We start from the raw sequence: 12,594 nt of genomic DNA, 5'->3' as shown, positions 1-12,594 counted from the left end.
CAATTTTAAGAAGTATCACAAAAGAGGAAATTTCATAGAGCTAAGAAGGAATGTTCTTTTGCATTATTAACTTGACTGCAGTTAGTTAACTTACTTGATGACAATACCATGCCAATTTGTCCAAAATCAAAGGTTTGATTTCCTATGAGTCTGCTGGCTACATTCTGCGACCTCAGATTAACACACTAGTGCTGTATTCAGTGAGTTTTTCTGGTTTTAACAAGGTGACTGACAAGAAATGTAAATTCATAAATAATTTTACCAAAAAATCAATCTGTAGTTACATTCTCATTGATCATAGTTTGGTCATATAGTCTTTATATATTATAAATTCTAGTACTGGAAAAGTACTTAAAGATAATCTGGAGCCATGTCATTAATTTCTGTAAAAACTAAATAGACTTGCTTGGCCCCTGTGGCTCAGTTGGTTAAGCATTGCCCCATGTACCAAGAGGTTGCTGGTCCAATTCCCTATCAGGGCACATGCCTGAGTTGCAGGCTCAATCCCAGTAGAAGGCATGCAGGAGGCAGCTGATAGATGTTTCACTTTCATTGATGTTTCTATCTCTCTCTCCTTCTCCCTTCTTCTCTCTCTAAAAATCACTAAAACATGTAAAAAATAAATAGACTTAGAGACAAAATGTAACTTCACAAGATCACTTTGAAGAAAGAGCAAGAACCCTTAGCCCATGTTTTATTGAGTTTTGCTTTATTTTTCAAATATCCTACATTCATTACATATAGAATGCTTTTGTTATATCTGAGAAATTCCTACTTAAAAATATATTTCTGTAGTTATAGTTTATTATTCTATTATAAAGAACTCAGTCCCAATGACAGAATGTGGGACTTTGTTATGATAAAAATGGGAAGCTATGTAATGGTAGTGAGTGTGTAAGGTAACGATTAACATTAACTGACTTAAATTTTTAAAAGATCACTTTGCCTTAAAAATAGATGGTGGGGAGAAACAAGGATCACTTAGGAGATTATTTCAATAACCCACATGAGAGATGATGGTGCTTGGATCAGGATGATAGCAACAAGAGTGGCAATAAGTTGCTGAAGTCTGGATATGTTTTGATGTTAACATCAACAACATTTCCTTCTATGGTGGATGTGAAATGTGAGAGGGAAGAAGCGTCATGGAGACAAGAAAATATAAATCTTCATTCAGAAAGTTCTAATTTTTTAAATTAAATGTCTCTTATAATCTTCATCATGATTTACTTACCTTTACCTCTTTGAAAAAAGGTTCATCACCATCTACACAATACATTCTTGTGAATCTGGAAGCAGCCAAAATTATGCATTGTATTGTCAAAGAAACTAAACAATGGCTCCTGGCCTCAAAGGAGTTTATCATTTGGTAAACGAAAACCCCTCTAAATAGGAGGGAGATATATTTGGACAGCATTACAAATGTAACTCGAAATTGCAACTTGGTGTTAAACCAGAATGCTCTGGACATGTCTGCTGAAATGAGGTAACCACGCCCACCAACTGTCCACTGGAATGAGGGACAGAGGAGCAGTTAGTGTAAAATTCATCTTCACAAGAAGTGGAGAATCAAGCATCTGAAGGGAAGGCTACTTCTAGGCATGGTGTAGTGTTAACCACTTGGCTTTGTCCCCTGCTCAGCTCCCTATGGACTCATATCTCTCCCAGGGAAGAAATAGAGCTGTGAACAAAGAATGAAGTAAAAGCTGTTTTCCCCCAAATCCTCTTGGATATGAGAGTAAAAGCCAATACCACACTGAGAGACCTCATGGAATGTAGCCCAGAAAGGCAGAGAAGCGCCAAGTGTAGCATAACTTTGGTATCTCAAAGGCTCCATGCATCATAGGCCATAACCACTGGTGCAGGGAGCAGTGTCCTCAGAAACTCAGACATTCATTGTGTTGGTGCTTCCCCAGGATGTGTCAGTACAACCCAGCAGGGGTGGGACAGAAAACAAAAAGAGGAGTGAAAGAAGTAGATATCACATGTAGCTGACTTATTTATGAGCAAGCACACGTGAGAATCTCAGAAATACTTGCATGAGCTCAGCTGCATTGTTAGCAGGAGAGGTTAACTACATTACCATCATTGACCAGCTTTTAAATAATAATGGTGAAATGAGTTCTTTATACTCCAATTACTCACTGCAGCATTTTGTATAATTGTATTTCACAATTAAGCAGTCTGTCTACCCGAAAAGCTCACGTATTTGCTACATCTGTTCAAGATCTCCAGAACCCAGGTAGATAGCCTCTTCAGGGATATTAAAGAGAATGAATACTGCAAAACAGACTATTGTTCTTTTGAAAATGGTAAACATGAGATTTTAAAAAAAAACAAGCACCTTTATAAAAGCAGTCATTTTATAAAAACAATTTAAAAGGCTGACTATCTGCGGGCCATCTGTCCTGGTATATATATAAGAACCTTATTTTTCATAACACTTCAACCATGCTGCTCAAGTCCTTTCCAGTCATTAAGGAAATAATGTTCCTTCTTTCATGCTCCTTAAATGGCTTCACACACTGCATCATGTTGAAGCTGCCAAAATAACACTTCATGGCAGTGTAACAATTTTACCCAAATTCAATAATTTTCTTAATCTTGGTTTATATTTTGACCTTGACTCCATACTTCCGCATGCCTAAAGAGTACTTTTTGTTACTTTATTCATTTAGTTGGGTTTCTGTCCTACCATCTTCTAAAAAAAAGTCTTTGAAGTGCCCTGTGCCTCTAGTTCCAGGTGATGGTGAGATTAGTCTCACTACTTTTTTCATCATTACCGTAAGTGCAGGAATGGAGACGAAAGGTCCAGTGGGGATGTCCACACCACTACCACCAATTTCCTAGATAAGAGGGTCGGTGGTTGAGTATTTCAGCTGGGGAGATATGATTGTACTCTAGCCAGGAGAGGAGAAAAGGAGATCTGGAACATAACTGTGACAGAGTAGAAAATCAGTAAGGCTTTCATTTAAGTAAACTAGGTAGGCTCCTTAGGAAATTTTACCATTAGAAGATGGAAAATTTAACAAGATATCTGTTAGGTTAAAAACTCTATGAAAACTACAGTGATATGGAAGTGATTCACACACAAGTACATATGGTCTAGAAAGAAGAGCAGAGATCTTGGAACACATCACCCGCAATTCCAGAAATCGCATACTGAAAGCATTGCTGTGCGCTATCCCATAAGTGTAAGAAATGATATTATCAAGTTCCAAAGTTCAGCTACACATTTTCATTTTCACTTAGCCAACCCTTTAAATTTTAAATCGTAATATATATTTCTATAAATACTGCTGACCCCCATCCACTGGTACCTGTTAAGATTTCTGTGCTTATAAAGTATGAAGACGTGTGTGTGTGTGTGTGTGTGTGTGTGTGTGTGTGTGTGTGTGTGTGTTGGGGGTGAGATGAAAGGTGTGGAAAGCAAATGGGAAGAATAATTCTCTGGGATAAAACAGTCTGGCAACAACTTTCCATCCTTTTCTGAAATAGCCTTATCATCTTGTCATCTACTGGGCTACTCTTTTCTATCAGGAAAATGACAATAGCCCCACTCTCAGTGAGAAGACGAAGGAGGTGGAGGAGGAGGAGGGGGATGAGAAGGGAGACAGAGAAAGAGAGAAGAGATTGAGAGATTTACCTTCCGATGAGTGAGAACTCGCCCACCACGCCCAGGCGCCGCATGGCGCTCAGGAGGCCCCGGACCGTCATGCCTTCGCAGAAGCAGACCACCACTCTCGCCTTGGGGAGCCGTTCTCGGAGCTTGCGCAGGAGTCGGTCGAAGCTCTTCTCCCCAGCATTGCTGTAGATTTTGTCTGAATGGGCGATGCAGAGACCTTCCTGGGCAGCCAGCTCTTTGAAAGCGTCCATTCCACTCTCCCCATAATTCCCTGTCCAAAAACAATCAGCAGATGTTCAAGACAACCTGGCAGCAGCCGCACTCACACCTGGAATAAGGATTCCCTGGTCACTGGGAATGGAGAGGACAGACTGATCAAATAACTTGTCAATGTAACTGGGACTGAAGGAAGATCTGGATGGAACAAGGAGTGTGATCAAACCATCAACTCTGAAAATAATGAGTAACTATCTAACTAGGGCATCCACAGTGAAACAAGTTTTGATAAATGAAGGCCTGCTGCCCTATTTTATAATCATGATTAATAGTGGCTGTCCCAAATTTTAGCACTGTGGGAGAGATCAGCGCATTGTGGTAGGAGGTCAAATAGCACAATGAGAAGGCCTGTTCCTTTGAGGGCTTGCTTCCCAGGCAGCCTGGTTAAGAGGTAGACACTTATGGTGACAGCAAGCCCTGCCACATTTCCATGAAGAGGGAGTAAGCAAAGCAAATGGAATACCTGGCCAGGCCAGACTAAGCAGACAAGAAACACATACAGGGTTCAGTCAAAATCCAACACCCTCTGATGAAGTGATGGGGCTATGGGAGATTTGGCCTTCTGTTTTGATTTTTATGTTAATGTCATTGCTATAATAAAATATACTTTAAAAAACTAAGAACTCATAGAAATCAATTAAATAAAACAAGTATCACATTGTGTCAATTCCCCATCTCTCAGTCTAACTGATAACTGTAGGCCCCGCCTTAGTGTCCTCTATAGCTCTACTCCTTTCCCTGAGTTGATACCCAGGTAGATGATTCAATACAATGTCCCCAGTTTCTCAACTCCCTCCATCCAATATTTCCTATAACCCAACTATTTCTACTTTTGACTTTGTTATCACAAATGTCACTAATATCTCTGAATGCGGCTGTCAAACATCCCAGTCTTTGCTTATCCCTTCTTATCTTTTAAGCTCATATATTCTAATACCCATTCTCTAGCATTCATTCTACCTCACAGAAACCTCAAATCAATTTACCTCAATATGTTTCTTTCCATCCTGCCTCTCATTTGCCTCATAGCCTAGTTTAGATTTTATAGCCCATCTTCCTTAGCACTCCCTTGAAAATTTTTCCACTCCCTTGTGTTTCCTTGACAAAACCCTAATACTAGTTAAACCCAGCCATTCTCCTAGTCCATGTTTACACCTAAATATGGCTGAAAAAACTCATAACCTTGATGACTGGTTTTATTTAAAAATTATGAGCATAGTCTGGCCGGTGTGGCTCAGTGGTTGAGTGACACCTATGAATTGGGAGGTGATGGTTCAATTCCGGTCAGGGCACAAGCCTGGGTTTCAGGCTCAGTCCCTAGTAGAGGGTGTGTTGAAGGAAGCTAAGCAATTATTTCCCCTCATCATTGATGTTTCTATCTCTCTCTCTCTCTCTCCTTCCTCTCTGAAATCAATAAAAATATATATTTTTTAAAAGAAGCAACTGGAGATGTTATTATTATTTTTTTAAATTATGAGCATACATACCAAAAGGGGCACTCAATAATGCAAGGATATAGTACTACATCTCCAATGTAAATAAATTTTCCTAGTCTCTAACATGATTATTTTATCCTTGCTTTTCTCTCATCTAATCTCTAAACAACTGACCTTACCTCTGACCCTCATCTCAGCTGGGACCTTCATTTCATATTTCAGTAAGAACACAGAAACAATCAAACTAGAATTAATTCAGCTACACACCACAACATCTATGAAACTTTATTCATTGGCACTCACATTTGTTAGCATCCCTCCTACTGCAAATTTGAAGTGCTTCTGCCTCAGGATAGAGCTGACTTCTGCTCATGAATGAAGTCCCATCACTATTAAAGGACTTTCTTTTGATATTGTCCCCTCTCTTTTGTAAAATAAATTTCCCCTTCTAATGGTGTCAATCAAAAAAATACTCTTGCCGAACTGGTGTTGCTTAGTAGTTGAGCATTGACCCATGAACCAAGAGGTCCTCAGTTTGATTCCTGGTCAGGGCACATGCCAGAGTTTCAGGCTCGATCCCCAAGGTGGGGTGTGTAGGGCAGCAGATCGATGTCTCTCTGTCATCAATATTTCTTCTAACTATCCCTCTCCATCCCCCTTTCTCTAAAATTAATAAAAACATATTTTAAAAAATACTCTTGGACTCTTTGTTCCACTTCAGTCATCACCTCATTCACTACTGTTCACAGTAATAATTGTTGCCTAGATCTATGTATTTGCTTCATCATCTCTCAGTCCCTCCTTGACCTTCATTTCCATCACTTCAGAATATTTTTTGTCAAACTCTTCTCTTGTCAAGGTCACCAATATTTCCCCTGTTGCCATATTTTATGATCTGTTGTCTGATTTAATCTTCATGAACTACTCAGCTGCATTCAACAGTTGGCTGCACCCTCCTTGAAATACTTTTTCCTCTTGGTTTCTGTGACACAGCCTCTCAAGGTTTCCTCGCCACTTACTGACTACTCCTGAATGTATTTGCTAGATATTCTTATTCTTTCGATCTCTAAATAATGTCATACCAAGAACAGCCCTGGGAAACTTTCTCTTCTATAGTCTCATGAAGTACCCTCATTCAGTCACATTCCTTCAAATATCATTTGAATACCATGGTTGAATCTTAAATATAGATCCTCAGACTAGATTGCCATTTGGAGCAAAATATTTGTACATTCAATTGCCTACCTGACATTTGTATCCACTTAAAGACATTTCAAATCTATCTGAAATAGAATTTTTCCCTCTCAACCTTACAAACCTGCTCCTTTTAGACATCTCCTATTAGTAAATAGTGCATTACCCAGCAGTTTGTTCAATAATAAAATTTAGGAACTGTTTGGACTTCTTCTTCTCTTCTATTGCAGATTAATCCCTGTAGACTCTCTCTCTAAAATGTTCCTAAGTCAGTCTCTTTTCTTTGTTTCAATCTTTGCCACCTTAAACCAAGTGTCTTAGGTTAGGTTCCCTAAAAACAGAGCTGAGGTAAAAATTCTTGTTCAAATTATTTATTGAAGAGGAGAGAAGCAAGAGAATGACAGGAGGGAAATGCCAAGCAAAAATGTCATCTCAGCGAGAGACATCAAGCTTCAGCTTGATTCCACAAGAAAGTGCTAGAGCACAAATTAATAATACTCAGTGTTGGAAAAACACAAATGCATTCAATTTTGGAGAAAGCAGGTCAAACTTTTGGTGGACAACTTAGAAGCAGTTTTCAAATTTTGTCAAGGTAAATATCATATAAATACAGCAATTGTTACGTCAAAATAATTTCAAAAGAATATCATCCCTCCCTTCCCCCCACCAAAAAAAAGGAAGTAGGACTTAAATCTCAGTTTCTATAAAAATTTCATGGGCATTGTAATAAAACCTAATTAAGATTCTCCTATATTTTTAAAAATAAAGTGTTCTTGTATCTCTTTTTTTATAACAGAAATTATCAGTTAAATGTATTTGCCTTTTAATTCAAGCATCCTTATGTACCTTAATCCAGTCCAGTAAAGCCCAAAAAGGATTCATTACCATATCACAAAATCCTCAGCTCCCTGGATTGTGGAAACACATCAAAGTTCAAGCAAGAGGCATTGACGGATTTTAAGGGAGAAACTGCAGCTGGCAAGTGGATGCCTCATCTGTCTGCAGAGAGGGGCATGGGAAGGAAGTAAGATGTCTATTTCTCACCATAAATGCAGATTCAGGAATCTACAAGGTGCATAGACATCACAGCAAAAGGCACTGTCAGTCTGTCATAAATTGGTGTTATTAGGGGAATAATTTTACTGCTCAGGTGTCAAACTTGGGTTTCAGTCACAGAAAACTATTTTGTTCCTTTGTCAGAATACATGCAGGATAGATGAGCAACAATATATTATGCATTCAAACAAGAAAATTCTTGTTTTTAAATCTAGTGAAGACCTTGGACATAAGCAGACAAGAAACAGATACAGGGCTTACTCAAAATCCAATAACAGAACCCCTCAGGTTACAGACAAGGAAATAGAGCCACAGAGGGGGAAAAGGCTCATGAGTGGGTATGAAGCTTCTTTGTGTTAGAACTGGAACGCTTCTACATAACTTGACTCCTAGGTTGCTCTTTGTTTCTCTTAATAGCCAAAGCAATCAAGCATGTATATTTTCATAATCCAGAAGACTGTCTGCATAGGTCAATAGGTTTTATGAAACATTAGTCCCAATTTCTTTATTAATATGTTTTTATTCTGATAGCAATTCTTTATTACACAAATTGATAGAGAGCTGAGTAACATGCATTGGACCATATTTAAACTAGCTATTTCACTATTCCTAAAAGACCCAAGTAACATGCATTGGACCATATTTAAACTAGCTATTTCTCTCACTATTCCTAAAAGACCCCAAACTGATATCTAAATTTCCATGAGAGTAGCTCTAATATAGGAAGAGCAACTGTACTTTTGCAAATCTTTATACTTTAAAATTGCATTCATAAACATTACCTTATTTGATTGTTACAACACCATATTGTACTCATTATATTGATAACAGTGCTAGATGTAAAGACCATTCAATATAGGAAGAAAACTGCCTCCAGGGAGTTTAAAATTGTGTTACTTTCATTTAGTATCAGCAGAACTAATGATATGACAAGGACTAGTTTAAGTGTCTAAGAATCAGAAAAAGCTGCCTGAAAAAGTGCCACTTGTTGGTGAGGATGTGGAGAAAAGGGAATCCCTGTGTAATGTTGGGAGAAATGCAAGTTGGTATAGCCATTATGAAAAATAATATAAGATTCTTCAAAAACTTAAAAATATATCCAGTAGCCCTGACCGGTTTGGCTCAGTGGATAGAGCGTCGGCCTGCGGACTGACATTCAATATAGGAAGAAAACTGCCTCCAGGGAGTTTAAAATTGTGTTACTTTCATTTAGTATCAGCAGAACTAATGATATGACAAGGACTAGTTTAAGTGTCTAAGAATCAGAAAAAGCTGCCTGAGAGAAATTCAAGTTGGTATAGCCATTATGAAAAATAATATAAGATTCTTCAAAAACTTAAAAATATATCCAGTAATCCCACTACTTGGTATATATCCAAAGGATATAAAATCAGCATCTCAAAGAGTTATCTGTACTCCCATGTTTACTGCAGTATTTTTCATAATAGCTAATATATGAAAACAACCTAAGTGTCCATCAATGGATAAATGGATAAAGAAACTATGATACTAATATGAACATGTAGACACACACAATGGAGTATTAGCCATTAAAAAAATCCCACCATTTGCAACGTGAATGAACCCACAGGACCTTATACTAAGTGAAACAAGCCAGACAGAGAAAGAAAAATACTGCATGATCTTATTTATATGTGGAATCTAAAAAAGTCAAACTTATAGAGCCAGAGAGCAGAATAGTGACTACCAGGGGTTAAGGAGTGGAAAAAAAATGGAGAGATGTTGGTCAAAGGTACAAACTTTGTCATAAGAGGAGTAAGCTCTGGGGATCCAATGTACAGTATAATGAATGTATACTTAATGATATAATTATATGTAATAATATACCATTACTAATATGTATAATATACTTAAAATTTGCTAGGATAGCAGATCTTAAATGTTCTTACCACAAAAAAAGCTAGCAATGAGAGGTGATGGATGTGGTAATTAGCTTGATTGTGGTATAATCATTTCACAATATATATATATGCATATCCAACAATGACATTATATCCCGTAAATATATAAAATGTTTCAAATATACCTCAGTAAATCTGGGGGAACAAAAGAAAAAAAGTCTTTATTCTGGGTCTTCAATTATGAACAGATTTTCCACAGATAGAAAGAATGGTAGGTACATGTATTCTTTGTCTGTCTACTAGGTCATGAGCAAATCATGCCAGGCTCAAAATAAAACACTCAGCACAGAGCACACCCTCTTGTCCTCCTGTCCCACTTCCATTCTGCCACTCAGGCTTCCTCTTGCCTTTCCTGGTGTTAAGAAATGTATTTAGATACTTCTCTGTGCAGCCTTGGAAGATATACAAAGAACTGGCTTTTAATAGAACTCTTAAAAAATAAAAGAGCCATGGAATTGTAAACACTCAGACCTGATAGAGAGCTGCATATTAACATTCAATTAGCAAATAGTTTATTGAGTTCTCAACGTGAAAAAACATCCCTGGGTTCTGCACTTCAAGAGTTGCCAAGAAACATTGGACACTAGCTCTGCCTTCAGTTTGATGAATATTTACTATGTGTCTAGCTCTGTACTAAAATAGCTAGCTTTCATTTAGCCATCACAACAACTCCATATAAAGTTATCAGTCCTCTTTTACAGGCAAGGACATGAAAGCTCCAAGAGGTTAAGTAACTTGCCCAAGATCATACAGGGGTAGAACTGGGATTTCACATCTGAATTCTATACTGTCCCCTACATAGACTTACAACTGTGAAGGCAGGACACAAGATTACGAAACACAGCAACAATAAAAAGCCACATAAGCTACATGTGAAATGGAAAACAGCATAATAGTAAGAGAACAGGGAGGGTCAAAGAATACCTTTGGGAAAAAGTAGGAATGAAACTTGGCCTTAGAGAGTGTACGCAAGGGTCTGGTATTCAGGGTGAATGGGACTGAATGAGAATCCACAAAGGTATTTTTAGAGGCAATGAGAAGAGAAGTCCCACTGGAGCAGAAGGTTCATGTTTTATAGCATGACACTCTATATAATGAATTTCAAGTGAAGCATCTGGCATACCACTACCAGACTGCAACATGGAAATATACTATATGTTGCTGTGTCGTAACAGATTTTATAACAGACTTTATCACTGTTATAATATTGCCTAAACTCTAGAGAGTAAGAAAGGGAAGAGTGGAAAGTCTATAAAATTAAAATGTGTTGAAAAATATTAATTTCTACCTCATGTAACAAAAAGAGATTTACAGAGAGCAAATCAAGATATTCTATAAATTAAGCTTCTAAACAGACCTTGTGGGAAGATTTATAAGAGAGAACATGGGGTTTGCAAATAATCCCCATTGTTTGTAATAATAAAAGTGTTTAGATATAATAGAAATGGACATTATTGCCCATACATAGACTGCCTTAATTTCTGCCTTATTTCACGCTTGCATTTCTTCCTTGGTATTCTATAGTAGCCTCAGGCTTCCCAATGAGCTGAAATCATTAGAGCCATGGCCCAGTCTTTATCTGAGGTCCTGGAGACTGACTACTCTGCCTCCTGGGACGTCTTGGACAAATAAGATAATATCCAATTTTTAAAAGAATCAAATTTTCTCTCATATCTCTCATTGTGCATTTTAGAAACTACTGGAAATATTCAACAACAAACAATATAACAAATTTCTTCTTTTTTACCCTAATCCCTTGTGATGAAATATAAATATATTTCCTCTTCATTTCAGTAAAGACTGAGCTGGTTTGAGTTCTTTTTGAGGGTGGGTGAGGGGGTGTGGGGAATCTTTCCGGAAACCACAATTTAGCTTTCTCTTCAATAGAAACAAATTTATACTTCAACATTTTGGGGCAATCTTTTAATTTGTTCGTTACTCCCACTTAAAGCATAGAAAATGTCATGGCTCCCCTGACTCCATGCACACACCTGCAGTCAGCATTATGGGTCTGTCTGGTCGGGTCATAGGTGAGTGAGTCAACCCTGGCCTTAGAGGCATGCAAGAGAATTCCTATGCAAGGTCAGTGAAGGAACTACCTCACACAGGGCAATCACAGAGAATAAAAGGGAATCATTTTACCAACAATTTCCCATCCTACCTACAATCATCCCAGTTTGAACCGTTTTAACATCTAAGAGGAAGAAGAAAAATTACCAAGAAGTGATTGACATCTTTGTGGAATATAATGGAAGCCAAGTAACCTTTGTCTCATCACATTTTCAGGGATGCTGTACAGCTGAGTGAATGAGAGGATGACCCTCGGGGCAATCAACCTGGTTTGTGTTCTGGATCCTGGATAAGAAGATAGATAGCCTTTAAGGGTTTTATTTAAGCTTTGATTTCCTCTTGTGTAAAATGTAGATTATAATATGCATCTCAAAGGCTTATGATTATTAAATCATATGTGTTAATGATTGTAGTAAAGTTCCCAGAACAGAGAAATAATCAGGGAATGGGGCCTATTTTTACTCTCCATGTCCCTCTAAAGTTGTAGAATATAAAAATGGACATAAGACTTTAGCAGGACCTAAGGGCTTTATTTTTTTTAAATATGCTTTATCTTTAAAAAGTTTTAGATTCATGGCAATATTGAGCTGAACGTACAGAGATTTCCTATGTATACCCTACCCCCAGATGCATAGTCTCCCCCATTATCAACATCCTCTACCGGAGTGGTACATTTGTTATAGTAATGGATAAACTTACGTTGACAACCATTATTACCCAGAGTTCATAGTTTATATTAGGGCTTACTCTTCATGTTACATATTCTATGGGTTTGAATAAATCTATAATGACATGCATCCATCATTGTAGTATCATACAGTATACCTCACTACCCTAAAAATCTTCTGTGTTTTTCCTATTCACCCTTCTCTCGCTGCTAACCCATGGCAACCACTTATCTTAGGTCAGGTAGGATGCCCTAAGAGCTTTAGATTCCATTTTCCCTATGTTCCTATTTATAAAATTCAAACTTGTGATTATTGCTTTAACTGCAGTGCTTCGCTCTCCACTCATG

General features: G+C 37.7%; 1 protein-coding gene across 3 annotated transcripts in view; it reads right to left on the bottom strand.

The window, feature by feature from the left end:
* The window catches only part of GRM1 (glutamate receptor, metabotropic 1), a 305,009-nt gene that overhangs the window by 196,102 nt on the left and 96,313 nt on the right, over positions 1-12,594 (bottom strand). For all 3 annotated transcript variants that reach the window (XM_005883714.2, XM_005883713.2, XM_005883712.2), the window contains exon 2: positions 3,647-3,896. In XM_005883714.2, coding sequence (XP_005883776.1) covers positions 3,647-3,896 — 250 coding nt within the window. The remainder of the gene's footprint in view (positions 1-3,646; positions 3,897-12,594) is intronic.

The sequence above is a fragment of the Myotis brandtii genome, unplaced genomic scaffold (assembly GCF_000412655.1).
Source record: "Myotis brandtii unplaced genomic scaffold, ASM41265v1 scaffold8, whole genome shotgun sequence".
Classification (NCBI taxonomy): domain Eukaryota; kingdom Metazoa; phylum Chordata; class Mammalia; order Chiroptera; family Vespertilionidae; genus Myotis; species Myotis brandtii.
Note: the sequence above shows the minus strand (reverse complement) of the source record. Positions and strands in the feature narration are given on the sequence as shown.